This window comes from Dipodomys ordii, unplaced genomic scaffold (genome assembly GCF_000151885.1).
Source record: "Dipodomys ordii isolate 6190 unplaced genomic scaffold, Dord_2.0 Scaffold1, whole genome shotgun sequence".
Lineage (NCBI taxonomy): Eukaryota > Metazoa > Chordata > Mammalia > Rodentia > Heteromyidae > Dipodomys > Dipodomys ordii.
Window position 1 is genome coordinate 39,565,304 of NW_012267217.1, and position 19,280 is coordinate 39,584,583.

Here is a 19,280-nt window from a genome sequence, read left to right on the forward strand (position 1 = left end):
CAGGCCCAGAGTTCAGGCCCCACGATTGGACCCCCCCCCCCCAAAGAAAAAAAAGAGTTTTATGGACTTTCCTGCCTGGGCTGGCTTTAAACTGGGATCTTCAAATCTCAGCCTCCTGAGTAGCTAAGATTAAAGCGTCAGGCTCCTACTATTTAGGCTTTCCAAATAGCTGGGATGACAGGCTTACCACTGCTACCAGCTTCTTTTTTAATTGGTTGAGATGGAATCTTGATGTCTTTTTTTTACCAGACTATCTTGGAACTAAAATTCCTCTGACCTTTGCCTCCCTGAATAGAATTACAAGTGTGAGCCAATACACTCAACACTGGGACGGATTTGGGGGAAGCAGAAATAGGAAGATCAAAATCCATGTTGAAATAATCAATGCAAAAAGGGCTGATGGAGTGGCTAAAGTGATAGAGCACCTGCCTAGCAAGTATGAGATCCTAAGTTCAAATATTAGTACTGCCAAAAATAAAAATAAAAAATACTAAATAGGGGAAAACTTAAATTCTGTAAAACATTACAGAATTTGCACATAGTGCAGGTTTTCCCTCCATTTCTCCACCCTCTATCAAGTTCCCAGGCCACTTAGCGTTTTCTCTAAGCCATCCTGAAAGTCCAGTAGTTGTTAGGTAAGATCAGTTGCTGGGGTAAAAAGGAGAAATAAGCAACAAAAGGAGCTCCAGTTCTAGACATGTTGAAGGGAAAAGGAAAGGATAGCTGTGGTTGATGATGGCAAAGAGTATCTGGAGAAGTAAAAATCTCCAAGGAGAAAAGCTTCAGTTACTATAGTTGAGAGGAGAGGAGTCTTGAGGAGTCAATAGAGGCCAAATGATATGCCATGCATGCACTGTTAAGGGATTTGATTTGTTCTTTTGCTGTGGAAGGTAAGAATGCTATTAAAATTTTTTCATGTGAAAGTGTCTAAATCGATTTTACTTTTCAAGTCACTTAGGAATCATTAGGGTGGTTGGACTGAAGAGAGTTGAGACTGAAGGCAAGAAGCTCTATTAAGAAATAAATCAGGGGGTGGGGGTGGGGAAAAAAAAAGAAATAAATCAGCTGGGTGCCGGTGGCTCATGCCTGTAATCCTAGCTACTCAGGAGGCTGAGATCTGAGGATCGCAGTTCAAAGCCAGCCCGGGCAGGAAAGACCGTGAGACTCCTATCTCCAATAAACCACTAGAAAACTGGAAATGACACGATAGCCACATCAGCACTTGTGGCTTTTTTTGTTTATATAGTACTGAGGAATCAAACCCAGAGCTTCATGCATGCTAGGCAAGCACTCTACCACTAGGCCACATTCCCAGCCCTGATTTCTTTCTTTCTTTCTTTTTTTTCTTTTTTGGTTGGTCATGGGGCTTGAACTCTGGGCCTGAACGCTGTCCCTCAGCTCTTCAGCTCAAGGTGAGCGCTCTACCACTTGAGCTACAGCGCCACTTCTGGTTTTCTGGTGGTTTATTGGAGATAAGAGTTTCACAGACTTTCCTGCCTGGGCTGGCTTTGAACTGTGATCCCCAAATCTCAGCTTTCTGAGTATCTAGATTGCAGGTGTGAGCCACCAGCACCCGACTGGCATTGAACTCTTGATCCTTCTGTTTCAGGCATGCAGCATATATATATATATATATGTATATATATATAATATGTATATGTATATATTATATATAATATATATGATTTTTCTAAGAACCTGATGCTTTGATGCCTCAGCAGGAGGGAACTATATATAAAAATGAGAGATTTTCTAGTATTTTTTATAAATAAGAGAGAATGAAAGAGTCTGAAGCTACAAGTGATCGAATTCCTAATCTAAAATAGTACATGGTTATTTAGTAATGTGGTTATGGAATTCGGTAATTTTTATAATTTGATTTGTGGTTTACTTTAGAATTCAATTAAAATCAAATGTCTCTTTTATAGAAATGCTTCCTTAATTTATGTTTTAGGATAGTTCACAAGAAGGCTAGTTATATTTATTTTATATGTTTGTGTGTATATTGTCTGCAGTGAATCAACTAGTCTTTTACTCAGTGTAAAAACTCAACTAATAGCTCACATTTATCTGAAGAAGGGACTACAATGAAATATTATTACATAATCATAGTGATTTTTGGAATATTCTCTTGAGGTCTGGGTGTTTTTCATAGAGGTAATTAATATACAGTGGCTTATGGAAAGATTCTTAGGTTTCAGAAATAGTATGTTTAAATTATACTACATTTTAATCATTTTTATGTGTTTACATAGCAAAAAATAATGTTCACTTTTTATTTCAGAGCCCTGTAAGACAGGGAAGATATTAAAAGTTTGTAGCTTAAGGAAATTTAGAGATTAGATGACCAGCTCCATATAACACAGGTGAATTAGTAGCCAATTTTCTTGGCTTTGAATTTGAGTATGTGTTTTTTAAAAATTTTTATTTATTTTTTATTGTGAAAATACTGTACAGAGGGGTTACAATTACATGGGCAAGATACTGAGTACATTTCTTATCAAGCATTGTAGTTTCCTCCTTTGTTTTCCCTTCCCATCCATTCCCATTCTCCCCCTCCCTTCCCATCCAATCCTCCCCGTATATGTTTTTTTTTGGGAGACAACAAAGGAGACACCAGAAGAGCCACTGATGTTTGGTGCTGTTTTTTACCTTTAAAGAACCACGTTGGGCTGGGAATGTGGCTTAGTGGCAGAGTACTTGCCTAGTATGCATGAAGCCCTCGCTTCAATTCCTCAGTACCACATAAACAGAAAAGGCCAGCAGTGGCACTGTAGCTCAAGTGGTAGAGTGTTAGCCTTGAGCAAAAGAAGCTCAGGGATATCACTTAGGCCCTGAGTTCAAGCCCCAGTACTTGCAACCCCCCCCCCAAAAAAAAAACATGTAGTTTTATTACACAGAAACCAGTTGTCGCAGAATATTGCTATATTACTTGAAAAAAAACAATTGATGATGCTCATGCCTATGGAATTTGCATTCACCTTTTGGTCTTCCTTTGGTGATTATCTTTTCTCCTTCTGAACACATTGAGGAATCTATAAGGCAGACAATTAGTATTTAAGAAACAAATGACAAACACTAAGTCAATACTAAGTATTCTATTTTTAACTCAGTTTAAAATGACTTTGGAAATAGTATACATATACTTGTATATTGAAAGTGAATTAATTTGACAGTATCAAGTGAATTCACTTATATTTTGTGTTTTCATTAAAAATAGGGCAGTTGAAAATATTATTTTCTGGGCTGGGAAGGTGGCTCAGTGGTAGAGCACTTGCCTTGCATGCTCGAGGCCCTGGGTTCAATTCCTCAGCACCACATAAGCAAAAAGAAAAAAGCCGGAAGTGGCGCTGTGGCTCAAGTGGTAGAGCGCTAGCCTTGAGCTGAAGAGCTGAGGGACAGCGCCCAGGCCCAGAGTTCAGGCCCCACGACCGGACCCAAAAAAAAAAAAAAAAGAAAATATTAGTTTCTGTCTCCTCTGAAATAAGACTCAATATTCTGCTCTAATACTATATAGTTATGAATCATCTACATATGCATATAAGAAAGAAGCCATAAGCATTTATCTAAATGACCAAAAACCAGGGCATACTAAAGCCACCAGCACAACCTTGTTCATTGCAGCATTGTTTACTATAGCTAAGGTATAGAATCAACCCAGATGCCTCTCAGTGGACAAATGGATCGAGAAAATGTGGTATATATTCACAATGAAATTCTGTGCTTCCATCAGAAAGAATGATATTTCTTCATTTATAAGGAAATGGACAGAAATTATACTAAGTAAAGTAAGCCAGACCCAAAGAAACATAGGTTTCCCTCATTTGTAATAATTAGAATGTGCCTGTAAATCTACAAGTAAATCCAATGGATAGTAAAAGACAAATAATTACACTTGGACATGATTAATTAAACAACACTTTAAATATTTACACAGTGAGAACAAAAGAGGATATTCTTAGGAGTGGATCACAAGGGCTCAATAGCTATGTGCATATGATCATATGAGCTAGTGCTCTACCACTTTGAGCCACAGCACAACTTCTGGTTATCTAGTGGTTAATGGGAGATAAGAGTCTCATGGACTTTGCTTCCCAGGCTGGATTTGAACTTCAATCCTCAGATCTCAGCCTCCTGAGTATCTAGGATTACAGGCATGAGCCACAGGTACCCACCACAGGATTTTTTTTAAATTGTACTATTTGCAGTTCTTCTTTTGTTTCTTTTTTTTTTTCCTTTGGGTTATTCTCTTTTGTCACTTAAAAATTTTTTTCTTTGTTTTGTATCTGATTTGGGGAGGGGAAGAGGAGGCACCAAAAAATGGTGGGACAAAGAGTGATCCAATTCAGCAGTGATACTCACTAGACACTATGTTGGAAATGAACTATACAACTTGGGGGGAAGGGGAAATGGGAGGGGAAAAACTGGGAGAGAATGAGGGAGGAGGTTACCCTCCTTATTACCTGACCTATGTAACTGTAAGCCCTCTGTACATCACCTTTACAATAAAATTTAAAAAAAGAAGCCACAGAATATCTGGATAGAATAAAAAAGTTTCTATAAGATTTGGTATAAAAATGCAGTTCATTTAAGTGACAGAGATTTTCTTTTTTTTTTTTAATGAATAAAGGTTTATTCAAGAAAACTATAGCCGGGCGCTGGTGGCTCACGCCTGTAATCCTAGCTACCCAGGAGGCTGAGATCTGAGGATCGCGGTTCAAAGCCAGACCGGGCAGGAGAGACCGTGAGACTCCTATCTCCAATAAACCACCAGAAAACCGGAAGTGGCGCTGTAGCTCAAGTGGTAGAGCGCTCACCTTGAGCTGAAGAGCTGAAGGACAGCGCCCAGGCCCAGAGTTCAAGCCCCACGACCGACAAAAAGAAAAAAGAAAAAGAAAAGAAAACTATAAAAAATGTCTAATTAGTTGCTGTATACATAAGTTCATATGTAGTTTTAGAGATTTTCTTTTAATATTTCAATACTTTCATTTGCTTTCCTTTACATTATAGGGTAGATGATATGCCTCCGGGAATATCTCTGCTTCCTGATAATATTCTTCAGGTTCTGAGGATGCAGCTACTACAGTGTGTTCAGAAAACAGCCGATGGTTTAGAGGAACAACAACAAGCCTTGTCAATTTTGCTTGTCAAGTTCTTCATTATTCTTTGCAGGTATCTGGCATAAAAGTAATTATTAGTTAAAAAATGATTATTACTGGGGCTGGGAAGGTGGCTCAGTGGTAGAGTACTTGCCTTGCGTGCATGAGGCCCTGGGTTCGATTCCTCAGCACCACATAAGCAGAAAGAAAAAAGCCGGAAGTGGTGCTGTGGCTCAAGTGGTAGAGCGCTAGCCTTGAGCTGAAGAGCTGAGGGACAGTGCCCAGGCCCAGAGTTCAAGCCCTAAGACAGACCTCCCCCCCAAAAAAAGATTATTACCATAACAATACACATTATTTACTAATAATGTTTGTTGTTTATATGAATCTTTAAAGAGTGTGTTCATCATTTGTGTTTGTCTTGTTGTTTGTTGATGTATTGGAAAAATCTTTTAATTAGTATACCAAATTATAGAGAGACTCAGCCAAAACTTTTTAATGTGATTTTAGAGTAAAGACAGTAACAGAAGTTTTTACTTCTGTAAGAAATAATTACACCAGTATTTTAAGTATTGTTCAAACTTGTAAATATATGTACTTTTAGCTGGGCACTGGTAGCTCACGCCTGGAATCCAAGCTACTGAGAAGGCTGAGATCTGAGGATCATGGCTCAAAGTCAGCTGGGCAGGAAAGTCTGTGAATCTCTTATCTATAATTGACTAGCAAAAAGCCAGATGTAGCAATATGGTCCTAGTATTCTATAGAGTGCTAGCCTTGAGCAAGAAAGCTAGGAGACAGCTCCCAGGCACTGAGTTTGAGTTCTACGACCAGTACATACATACACAAAAGTGTACATATATATATATATATATATATATATGTACATATATATTATATATGTGTACATATATATATATATATACACACACACATATATATGCACACACACAAACATTTTTTTTTGGTGCTGCTGGGAATTGAACCTAGGGCTTCATGTATGCTATGTCACTGCTGTGCCACTACCTCCCTATCTCTGAAAAGTACATTTTTATCACCATATTTTATATTTGTAAAACCGTATCCATCAACTCTTTGATTTTGTCAACAAAGTACAATTGTACTAAATCTTATCATATTTTCCAGATATGTAGATTACGTCTTTGGTATTTAAATTTTGGTTTACTTAAATTTTGGTTTACTTAAGTATCAACTAGAAAGATTAATTAGAATTACAGATCATTACTTATGGAAAAGACTTAGACACTTGGTACTGGTGGCTTATACTTATAGTTCTAGTTATTTAGAGATCTGAGAATCATGGTCCAAAGCCAGCCTGGGAAACAATATATGTGACTTATCTTTAGTTAATCAGCCTTAGGTGTGGCTCAAATGGTAGAGTGCCCAATGTGAAAGAAAAAAGCTGAGTGAGAGCTCAAGGTGCACTTGGACATATACACACACAGTATTTAAACATCTGAATGTATAAAAATATTCTACACTAAGCCATACATAAGGATTTGAAAACTTGGGGTTCACCTCTGTAATCCTAGCTATTCAGGAGGCTGAGATCCGAAGATCGTTGTTTGAAGCCAGCTGGAGCAGAAAAGCCCATCAGTCTTTTATCTTCAATAAAACACTCAGAAAAAGCCGGAAGTGGCAATGTGGCTTAAGTGGTAGAATGCCAGTAGAATGACAGTGCCTAGGCTCTGAATTCAAGCCCTAGGACTGGCAAAAAAAAAGAAAAGAAATTGTGTTAGGGGTATAATATGCTTCTTGAAATCTGTAATCTGTAGGAAATGACTTCTATAATATATGCTGCTTTAGAAATACAATTAGTAGCTGAATGGCATCCTAATTTACCTTGTAGTCATGTTTTCCTTAATTGTTTATTGCCTTTAATTACAAAAATTATGGAATGAGTAAATAGTTGCTCAAACATTTTATCTCCAGGAACCTTAAATATATGTCTGTTTTCATGTTCATCCTTATCCTTAAATTATAGGTGGAAAAACATAAAAATTACAAAGGCAGAGTGGAACTGCTTTACTTGAGATTTCCTCTGAATTGTAAATTTGCTACATTTTCTTCTGTTGTTAATGGTCTACTGTCTTACCAAACTAAAACATTCTTTAGTTTTTAATTTTTATTTTTTATTAACCTTAAGTAGTTGGGCAAAGTGGTTTTGGCTCAACATGTCAATTTGTGAGTACAGTGCATTTTGATCAATGTTATCTCTAATAACTTACATAATTGTTTTAAATTCAGTATGTTTTGAGGTTGATAATAGAATGAAGCATAGGAATGCTCACCACATTTTTTTGGTTGAAATTTTCTTTAGTAGTAGATAGTCTTTGGTGATAAATTTAGTGTTGAGTAGCCACCAGTTACAGATCATATTTCTAGAGACTTCACTTTAGTTTTCAAGCTACTTTTAAAAGTTTTACTTTTTTTCCCTTCAGCACTGTGGTTTGAGCGCAGGTCCTTGCAGTCTACCACTGGAGCCACATCCCACATGTTCAGAGATGTTTAGATTAACATAAAACCTACAAAGCACAAAGATTTCTAGGTATCTTCTCTCCCTTTTCCTTGTTATTACCATCTTTTATTAGTGCAGAACTTCTGTTAGGATGGATCAATATCCTTAAAGGATATTAAAGCATGAAACAATATCAACTAAAGTCTGTACTGTATGTTAGGGTTACTGTTTGTACTTTATATTTCTATAGGTTTTGACAAATGCTTTAGTTAAAGTTTACAGTATTCATTAGGGTTCACCATTTGTGTTATACAGTTATATGATTAAGACAAATGAATATTGTCATGTAGCACCATTACGGTATTATTCAGAATCGTTTACCTTCTTAAAACTGGCTTGTGTTCCATCCTATCCCCTGTACCAATCTCTAGCAACTAGTAATCTTTGTATTGTATGTATAGTTTTTCCATTTCTAGAATGTCATGTATTGAGAATCATGCAGTATACAACCTTTTATAGACTAGATTCTTTTGCATATGCAGTCTTCTATATCTTTTTTTATGACCTGAGAGCACATTTCTTTTTAATCACTGAAGATGATGATACTTATAGATGCACAAGTTTATTCATTCACATATTGGAGGATGTCTTGATTAATTTTAGCATGTTATGAATTGCTATTCATGTATGGGTTTTGCATGGGTATGAGTTTTCACCTGATTTAGGTAAATTCCTAGGAGCATAATTGCTGTTTCATATGGTAAGCTTGTGTCAGAAACTGCCTCATATGGCTGTAGACATATTTACATTCTCATTGGCAGTTCATGAGAGTTCCTCTTGTTCCCCATCCTTTCCAGATGATGTTATCTGTGTCAATTACTTTTTCTGTTACTAGGGTTTGAACTCAGTACTGTGAACTTGCTAGGCAAGCACCTACCCCTTAAGCAACACTTCATCCCCTTTTGCTCTAGTTTATTTTTCAGATAGTGTTTCCATCCTTTACTGTCTTGGGCCACAGTCCTACTACCTCCACTTCTGGTTTATCTGCGATTACAGCTCTGTGCTACCACAGCCAGCCTTATAATAGTTACTTTTTATCATTTCTGTGATTACATACCTGATGGAAACAAATAAAACAAATTAAGGGAGAAACTAATTATTTTAACTCATTGTTTCAGAGGGTTCCATCCATGATTTTTGGGTCCATGCACTCAGGCAGAAAGTCATGGTGCAGGAATGTGTGGCAAAGGAGGTTCTTAAATCATGGCAGACAAAGCAGAGAATATGATGTTATAGGAAGGCCAGGACAATATATACCCCAAGAACAACCCTTTCCTCCCCACCCAGGCCAGGCACTAGTGGCTCAGGCCTGTAATTCTAGTGGCTCCGCATGTGAGATCTAAGGATGGAGTTTCATGCCAGCCCTGACAAATTTCTGAGACTCTTATATCCAATTAACCAGCAAAATGCTGCAAGTAGAAGGGTGGCCTAAGTGTTAGAGTGACAGCCTTGAGTGAAAATGCCAGATGACAAGTCCCTGAGTTTAAGCATAGAACAAACCAACAAAACAAACTTATTCCAGTTAAGCCTCTATCAAGGGATTAATGTAATGATTAGTTCTGAGCCTTCAGGATCCAGTTACTTAGCAAAAGTCCATCAGTTATCAATCAGGATCTCAATACATTAGGTCATATTTTATATTATTTTATATTTAAACTATAGCACCATTCTTTAAATTTTAGCCATTCTAGTATATGTAGTATTCCACAATTCAGTTGTAATTCTCTAATTTTTTAAAGATGTACAGCATCTTTCCTATGTCTTCTGTGTTGATATATCTGTCTAGCTCTTTTTCTCAGTTTTAAAACTGGGCTGCTGTTTTATTAAATTTAAAAGGTTTAGCTGGGCGCTGGTGGCTCATGCCTGTGATCCTAACTACTCAGGAAGCTGAGATCTGAGGATAGTGGTTCAAAGCCAGCTTGAGAAGGAAAGTCTATGAAACTCTTACCTCCAGTTAACCACCAAAAAAGCCTGTAAGTGGAACAGTGTCTCAATGGTTGAGCACCAGCCTTGACCCAGAAAGCTCAAGGACAGTTCCCAGGTCCTGAGAACCCTAGAACTAGCACACAGACACAAAAAGGTCTTTGAATATTTTGAGATAGAGGGTTTTTTTTTTGTTTGTTTGTTTTTTTGGGTTCAGTCGTGGGGCCTGAACTCTGGGCCTGGGCGCTGTCCCTCAGCTCTTCAGCTCAAGGCTAGCGTTCTACCACTTGAGCCACAGCGCCATTTCCGGCTTTTTTCTTTTTTCTTATGTGGTGCTGAGGAATCGAACCCAGGGCCTCAGGCATGCAAGGCAAGGGCTCTACCACTGAGCCACCTTCCCAGCCCCCAGAGTTTTTTGTTTTTTGTTTTTAATCAGCTAACTTACTTGAACATTTTCTTGGTTTGTGACTTGTCTTCATTCTTGTATTTTAGTCTTTTGTAGAATAGGAGATTTTTATTTTAATCAAATTTAAGTAATCAGTTTTCCTACATGGATTGTGTTCCTTTGTTTTGTATCTACAAAAATCATTAGAAAATCCAAATCTACTTAGATTTCTCCTGTATCTATTTTTTGTTCCATATTGGGGCTTGATCTCAAGGCCTGGGCACTATCCCTAAGCTTAGCTTTTTCACTCAAGGTTTGCACTTTATCACTTGAACCAGTTTCCCTTCTAGCTTTTTGGGTGGTTAATTGAAGATCAGAGTCTAAGGGATTTTCTATCTGAATTAGCTTTGAACCTCAGTCCTCAGATCTCAGCCTCCTGAGTAGTTAAGGTTACAGGTATGAGTTACTGGCACCTGGCTTCTATATTCTCTTATAATATTATTAGCATTCATTTCACTTGTTTTTAGTTATAATCATCAATATATGTCTGTGTTATTTTGTATAAAGTATAATGTTAAATCTATTAAGAATTAAATAAAGATTGTATTTTGTCCTTTTCCTTCTTAAATTCTCTTCCTTTTCTTTATGTAGTCTCTAATGGATCTAAGAAATGTTGTTTTTCAGTTTATTCAGCTTTTTTTCTCATTGTGATCATGAGAATAATGACTTCTCTTTACACATTAGGTCAGAAAAGAAAAGTGTAATTTTTTTTTTGGGGTCCGGTCGTGGGACCTGAACTCTGGGCCTGGGCCACAGCACCATTTCTGGCTTTTTTCTTTTTGCTTATGTGGTGCTGAGGAATTGAACCCAGGGCCTCAGGCATGCAAGGCAAGCACTCTACCACTGAGCCACCTTCCCAGCCCTGAAAAGTGCAATTATTTTATGACAATTCAAATTTAAGAGGCAGGGGAACAAAGAAATATAGGCAGGGCTGGAACTATATATATAGTCTAAACTGACAGTTTCATACTTTGAAGTTTTGGTACTTCATCTATAAAGATATTTTAAAATTTTTAATATATGTATACTGTACTACTTCCTTGGGTACTTTTCAGTCATAGCTATAAGGGCTAGAGATTTTATATGCCAAATGACCCACTCATTTAAAATGTATCATTTTAATGTTTTTTGTATAGTACAGAATTGTGCTATCACCACAGTCAATTTTAGAACATATGCACCCGCCCATTAACAATCACTCTCTGTTCATCCTTTCTCCATCCCCTGGAAACCAGAGGTCTACTTTGTGTTCTAAATATAGTAGAGAAATAAAACCATGCACTATGTGGTCTTTTGTAACTGATAGCTTGTATTTAGCATGTTTCAAGGTTCATAAATGTTGTAGAATATATTTATATTTCATTTGTTTGCATGGCTGAATTATATTCCATTTGCAGCTACGTCACACTTTATTCATTCATCAGTTGATGGACATTTAGTTTATTTAGTTTTACTTTTTGGCTGTCATCAATACTGTTGCTGTGAACAGTCTTAGAAGTTTTTGTATAGATACTATTTTCTTTTGCCCAGGCGTAAAATTGTTGGTTACTATTTGAGAAAATGCCAGACTTTCATTTGCCATTCTCATCAGCAGTATATGAAGATTTTTTTTTTTTTTTGGTCAGGTCGTGGGGCCTGAGCTCTGGGCCTGGGCGCTGTCCCTCAGCTCTTCACCTCAAGGTTAGTGCTCTACCACTTGAGCCACAGCGCCACTTTGGTTTTTTTCTTTTTTGCTTATGTGGTGCTGAGGAATCGAACCCAGGGTCTCATGCATGCAAGGCAAGCGTTCTCCCACTGAGCCACCTTCCCAGCCCCTCCACATTCTTTTTTTTGTTATTGTTGGTAATGGGGCTTGAACTCTGGGCCTGGGCACTGTCCCTCAGCTCTTCAGCTCGAGGCTAGCACTCTACCACTTGAGCCGCCGCGCCATTTCCGGCTTTTTCTGTTTATGTGGTGCTGAGGAATCGAACCCAGGGCCTCATGCATGTGAGACAAGCACTCTACCACTGAGCCACCTTCCCAGCCCTTTTTCTACATTCTTACATCACTTGTCTATGTCTTCCTTAGTCTTATTAGTGGCTATAAAGTGTGATCTCACTGTGGTTTTGCTCCAGCTAGCAGTCTAGTACTTGAGCCACAGTGTTACTTCCTGCTTTTTCTGTGATTTAATTGGAGATAAAAAAAAATCTCACAGACTTCCCTGCCCAGGCTGGCTTTGAACCATGATCTTCAGATCTCAACCTCCTGACTAGCTAGGATTACAGGCGTGAGCCACGGGTGCTTGGCTTAAAAGAAATTCTTAGTGGAACTGGTTCTTGAATGCAGGGCCTCATGCTTGCTAAGGAGGCATTCTAGCACTGAGCCATTCCTCTAGACCTTTTTTTAAATGACATAGGGGTCTTGGGTTTTTCAGTTGTTTCTGCCCAGGCCTGTCTGAGCTTCAGTTTTTCTGTTTTGCCTTTATTTTGTAGTTAGCATAACAAGTATATGCCACTTAGTCCACCTATGAGTGGAATAAACTTTTTGCCTGGGTTGGTTTTGGATACTATTCCCCTGATGTCCCCTTCAGAGTTGCTAAAATTATAGATATGTTACCACTTGACTTTAATTTTTTTGTTTTCTTAGTTTCTACTTCATTTTAAGATATAAAGTATTTTGTGAGAACAGAAAGTTAATAAGCCTTTTAAATATGTATATATATATGCTACATTATAAATAATAGCATATTATATGATATACCTTAATCTTAGAAAATGGAATAAAATTAGGATTTTGGGGGGTAGGGGAGCTTGAACTCAGAGCATTGTCCTTGAGCTTTTTCACTCAAGGCTAATGTTCTATCATTTAAAGAATAGCTTCACTTCTGGCCTTTTTTTGGTGGTTAATTGGAAATAAGAATCTCATGGACTTTTCTGCTGGGGCTGACTTTCAACTACAGTCTTTAGGTATCAGACTTCTGAGTAGCTAGGATTACATATATGAGCCACAACCACCTAGTAGGGATTTTTTTTGGGGGGGGGGAGGGTCCGGTCGTGGGACCTGAATTCTGGGCCTGGGCGCTGTCCCTCAGCTCTTCAGCTCAAGGCTAGCGCTCTACCAATTGAGCCACAGTGCCACTTCTGGCTTTTTTTCTTTTTGCTTATGTGGTGCTGAGGAATCGAACCCAGGGCCTCATGCATGCAAGGCAAGCGCTCTATCACTGAGCCACCTTCCCAGCCCCTAGTAGGGATTTAAAAAAAAAATTAAACACCAAGAACTTACTGCCTTCTACTTTCAACAGGATGTGATACTATGTGCTCTTACAGTATATAGAGATGGTACATCTATTACAGATTTAAAACATTTGAGAAAATACAACATAAATCTAAAAAGAAAACTAAAATTCATAAATCAAAGTGAACCTGTAAAAGTGTGTGGTATTATGAGAATACTGTTTACAAAAACTAAACCATGTGATCTGTATGGGGGAAACCTCTAAGGAAATAATTTAGATCTAAGTGATTGCTTATATTTGGGTTGTATATACTATTGGTGATTTTTTTCTACTTGTACTGTAGAAAAATTAGAGCATGTCATTTTCTGTAAGAAAAACATATCAAAATTTAATATGTGATACATAAGTTAGAAGTTGTTTCCGGGGTTGGAATTTGGTTAGTGGTAGAGTACTTGCCTACATGCATGAAAACCTGGGTTCAATTCCCAAGTACCACATACACAGAAAAAGCCAGAAATGGTGCTATGGCTCAAGTGGTAGACTGCTAGCTTTGAGCAAAAGAAGCCCAGGCCCTGAGTTCAAGTTCCAGGACTGGCAAAAAAAAAAAAAAAAGAAAAAAGAAAAAAAAGTTGTTTCCATTTTTCTATAAAAGAAATTTAATTATATATTAGAGAAAATTAGAAATATATAGGAAAAATTATAATTTTATTTTATCATTTTGCCAGTCCTGGGGCTTGAACTCAGGGCCTAGGCATGGTCTCTGAGACTCTGTGCTCAAGGCTAGTGCTCTTCCACTTGAGCCACAGTGCCACTTCAGGCTTTTTCTTAGTAGTTTATCGTAGGTAAGAGTCACAGACATTTTTGCCTGGGCTGGCTTTTAACTGCAGTCCTCAAATCTTAGCTTCCTAACTAGCTAAGATTATAGGAGTGAGCCACTGACTATCTAAAATGATAGATCTGAGATTGTATGATCTTGTAAAATACTTTATATCATAATTTTTTTATTTATAGTGGTTAAGTGGTATTTAAGGTTTATTTGATATTTTTAGTAGAAAAGATTATATAGGCATATTGATTTTATGTTATAATAATATATTTGTACTTTGTTTGCCAACATCTATTCTCAGAATTTAAGCAGAACACATGAGGATGCATTTTGTTCACCATTTGTTTAAGATATAATATATTTTCTTTACAGAAATCTTTCAAATGTAGAAGAAATTGGGACTTGCTCTTATATTAACCATGTCATCACCATGACAACACTCTATATTCAGCAAGTAGGTGTGAACTAATATATTCCCTTTTGTTGCTTTGTTAAGGCCAAGTTTTCTTATAGCTAATATAGGTAAATGTTTTCATAAAAGGTAGTTGAAAAAAGAATTAAAATTATCATTGGATAATCTGTGTTTCAGAAGAAATGTTACATGCTGTCTAAAGAAAGGAAGTTTTTATTAGTATTTTATTATTTAATTTTTTTTCTTACATTAGTTATACCAAAGGGGATTATATTACTATTTATTCACACCTGTTTATAATATGTTTTGATCAATGTTGCTTTAATTTAAGTGTTAAAGTGTTTTATAAATAAGTAATAGTTTGTGTTTTTTATGTATGTATATACATATAAAACATATCACCAAATTTCTTGCTGAAACTAAATTTTTTTTGATTACCTGTTATAAATGATTCTAGAAAACATTTAAAACTTGAGAATGTATATCCAATCTACTGGTTAAACACTTCTTTCAGATTCATAGGGGAAGTTAAGCTTATTTGAATAAAAATAATTTATTGTTAGATGATGAGTAAGTCATGTCTTTGATTTTATGTTTAACTTCATTCTAGTTAAAAAGCAAACAAAAGGAGAAGGAAATGGCGGATCAGACATCTATTGAAGAATTTGTGATCCATGCATTGGCATTTTGTGAAAGTTTGTATGATCCATATAGGAATTGGAGACATAGAATTTCGGGGTATGTCCTATAAGTCATAATGATCATTTAAAATCTGAATGTGATTCTTTAAGGAATATCTTCTCTAAAAAAAAAAGAATATCTTCTCTATAAAAGCAACTGGAAAGATATGTATAAAACTTAAGGGTTTAACTGTGAAGTAGAGAATTGTGTCGGTGGTAATAAGTGATAAATATCCTTTCAGATATTGTGAACATAAGTGAATACTGATAATTTGATAAGAGATGTTGAAAGCACATATATTAATATCATATAAAGTCCAGATATATCAAGAGAAGATTTCATATATGTATTTTTTAGCATATTTTAATATATGTATAGCTTTGTGGTAACGTGCATACAAGGCCTTTGATTTGTTCTCCAGCACTCTTAGACACCCAACACAATCCACAAATTGTGTATTTGAAAGTATTTTTTAACAATGTATTGCCTATTTGAAAAATTTATTAGTGCTATTTATTTATTTAGGTTCTGGAGATTGAATTTCACTGAAAAATTTTTAATCCTGTATTAGTCAAGGTGGTTAAGTTAGGAAAACAAATCACACTAGCTATTTTTTAAATTATAATTTCTTATATTTATTTTTAAATTATATTGTATAGGATATATTGAACAGATACAAGAGGCCTGTGAAGGAAAATGGGGCTGGGTACCAGTGGCCCATAACTGTAATTCTAGCTACTGAAGAGACTGAGATATGAGGATGCTGGTTTGAAATGAGCTGGAGGCAGGTTAAATCCTCAAGATTCTTATTGCCAAATAACCAGCAGGATCTAGAAGTGTGGCTTAAGTGGACATCACTAGCTATGAGTGCAGAAAGTTAGTGAGAGCATGAGGACCTAAATTTGAGCCATAGTGCCAGCACAAAAAAGGAAAATGGGACCCCAAGATAATAATACAGAGATAATGAGTTCAAGAAAGCTACTTTTCTTGAAGCTGTGGGAACAAAGTGAATAGACTGGAGAATCTAGATGTTTGGGGAAGAAGCCCTGTAACACTGGGCTTAACTGTGTGAGGAAGGAGCATTGCGTTGCTTGTGCTGGTATGACTGATTAGTTGGGAAGCAGATTATTCTGGACTGGTAAAGTTGCACTGAAATCAGGAGCTAACTGGTTTTGCTTCAGTTAAGAACTGTAGCAGGACCTCAGACACAGTGCCCAGGCCCAGAGTTCAAGCCCCAGGATCAGCAAAAATAAATAATTAAAAATAAAAAAAATCAACATTTTATTACTATGTGGTTTTTACAGGCTTTCTAGATTTTCTAGAGCAGTATATCTTCATTTTGAATAAGCTCCCATTAGATGATAGGGAAGAGTTGGGAATAAAGAAAACCTATATGGACCATGTAGCAATATACTTTCTAGGTATGCAATAATGTATTTTATTGAAGTAATACATTTTGTTGAGGTAATTTGGAAAGATGTTGTCAGAAGATATAAAATTTCACTTAGGAGTAAATTTAAAAGATCTGGTTATACAACATGTGACTACAGATAAGAACAATACATTTGAAAATTGCTAATATATAGTAGTTTTTATGTTGTTTTCACCACAAAAAAGTATGAGAGGTAATGCACTTGTTAGTTTCATTTAATCATTGCTATATATGTATTTCAAAAGATTATATTGTACACTACAAATATACATAGGATTTTTGACAAGTATGTATCCATTAGTTAAAGCCAGAAGTATGAAATAGAAGTAATGGAAACATGTACTCTAGTTACTAAATATATCAGTCTTCTCTGCATATTTTGTCATTCACTTTACACCTTGAGAAATTCCATTATCCCTGTATTAGATGGTTTTCTCCAGAGAAAAAGAATCAATAGAAGGGGTAGTATTCCTGTATATGGAGGGATTGGGAGATACTTGAATGGGAATTGACTCACATAATTATGGAAGCAAGTCCAAATCTGAAGTGCGGATTAGCAGACTTGAGAACCAAGAGCTAGTAATATATTATCAGTGTAATGTGTCGCATGGGACATACATGAGAGCCAGAGGTACAGATGAAGTACTGACTGAGTCAGTCTTCTAGAGTGTTCTCTCTTGTTTAGGCCAGTCTTTTTCTTTCTCTTCATACTTTTAACCTGAATGGATGAATCCCACTTATATTATGGAAGAAAATAAATTTCATCTAAAGTACGTGAATTTGCCAGTTAATCTTTTTGAAAAGTGTGTGTGTGTGTGTGTGTGTGCGCGTGTGCGGATCCTGAGGCTTGAGCAATGCCTCGGCTCTGTCTCTGAGCTTTTTGCTCAAGGCTAGTGTGTGTGTGTGTGTGTGTGTGTGTGTGCGCGTGTGCGGATCCTGAGGCTTGAGCAATGCCTCGGCTCTGTCTCTGAGCTTGTGTGTGTGTGTGTGTGTGTGTCTGTGTGTGTGTCTGTGTGTGTGTCTGTGTGTCTGTGTGTCTGTGTGTGTCTGTGTCTGTGTGTGTGTGCGCGTGCTGTTCCTGAGGCTTGAGCAATGCCTCGGCTCTGTCTCTGAGCTTTTTTGCTCAAGGCTAGGACCCTACACTTGAACCACAGCTCCACTTCCAGTATTTTGGTAGTTAATTGGAGATAGGAATGTCACAAATTTTCCTATCCAGACTGGCTTTGAACTGCGATCCTTAGATCTTAGTCTCCTGAGTAACTGGAATTACAGGTATGAACCACTGTAGCCTGGCAGTTGACATTTTTGTTGTTGTTGTTGTTGGTCATGGAGCTGTCCTTGAGCTCTTCTGCTCAAGGCTAACGCTCTACCACTTTGAGCCACAACTCCACTTCTGATTTGCTGGCAGTTAATTGGAAATAAGAGTCTCATGGACTTTTCTGCCCACGCTGGCTTTAAACCTCAATCCCCAGACCTCAGCCTCCTGAATAGCTAGGATTACAGGTGTGAACTACCTATGAACTGTCTGGGTTGAATTTTTAGTATGTCCCTTTTTCCAGGAAGGAAGTTTATACTTCTTCTGCAAATATTTTGTATCAAATTGGCTAAATTGTGCTGTCATAACAAACAAGGGGCTTAGAATTAACAAAGTTTATTTCTTGTTTATACTGTTTATTTTAGTGGGTAGATAGGGAACCTCTCTACCTATCCTGGTCACTCAAATTCTAAACTAATAAAACAACCAACATCGTACGCAAGAATGTGGAAGAAGTCTCACATTGGCAGTTGAATGCTCTAACAAGAGCAGTATAGCAGGAGGCAGGGAGAGATGGTGAAGGAAATTAGAAGTCTGGCTTGTGTATAACCTATTTGGCTTATTGTATGGTTCATTTACTTTTTCTTCCTAGCTTTGAGTTATAAGGAAGTAATTTTAAGAGTTCAATTATAGTTATTAAGAAGAACATATCTGGGCTGGGAAGGTGGCTCAGTGGTAGAGTGCTTGCCTTGCATGCATGAGGTCCTGGGTTCGATTCCTCAGCACCACATAAGCAGAAAAAGCTGGAAGTGGTGCTGTGGCTCAAGTGGTTGAGCGCTAGCCTTGAGCTGAAGAGCTGAGGATCAGTGCCCAGGCCCAGAGTTCAGGCCCCACGACCAACAAAAAAAAAGAAAGAAAGAAAATATCTGGCCCAGGTACTTGCCTGTAATTCCAGTATTCTGAGGCCAGTCTGAACTACATAATGAGACCCTGTCTCAAAGGTATATAAATAAATAGAAATCTAAAAACAATGTAGATTGCATTTATTAATAGTATTTTTAATTTATTTTTATTTTTGTGTGGGTACTAGGACTTGAACTCATGGCCTCCTGCTTTTGCTTGGCTGTTTTGCTCAAGGCTGGCATTCTAACACTTAAGCCAGGAAAGTCCTCTTCTCTACTTTTGTGATTAATTGGAAATGAATCTTTCAGATTTGTCTGCCCTGGCTGGCTTTGAGCTGTAATCCTTAGCTCTCTTGAGTGAGTATACAGGCATGAGCCACATTCACCCACCATATAGATTGTATTTAGATGTAGGATATATAGGTAGCTCCCCTCCAAATATTTTACACTTTAGTTGGCTTTAACTAATAGCATTTTAAATAATTGTATTTTAGGGCACAGAGAAATTCTTGTGATTTTTTTAAAGTTTAAATCACCATTTCACTAGTTGAAAGACTG

At 37.1% G+C, this 19,280-nt stretch overlaps 1 protein-coding gene across 1 annotated transcript in view; it reads left to right on the forward strand.

Moving 5' to 3' along the window:
• The window catches only part of Nbeal1 (neurobeachin-like 1), a 209,214-nt gene that overhangs the window by 25,588 nt on the left and 164,346 nt on the right, over positions 1 to 19,280 (forward strand). Inside the window, exons 5-7 of the mRNA XM_013015843.1 lie at positions 5,011 to 5,172; positions 14,413 to 14,494; positions 15,063 to 15,190. Coding sequence (XP_012871297.1) covers positions 5,011 to 5,172; positions 14,413 to 14,494; positions 15,063 to 15,190 — 372 coding nt within the window. The remainder of the gene's footprint in view (positions 1 to 5,010; positions 5,173 to 14,412; positions 14,495 to 15,062; positions 15,191 to 19,280) is intronic.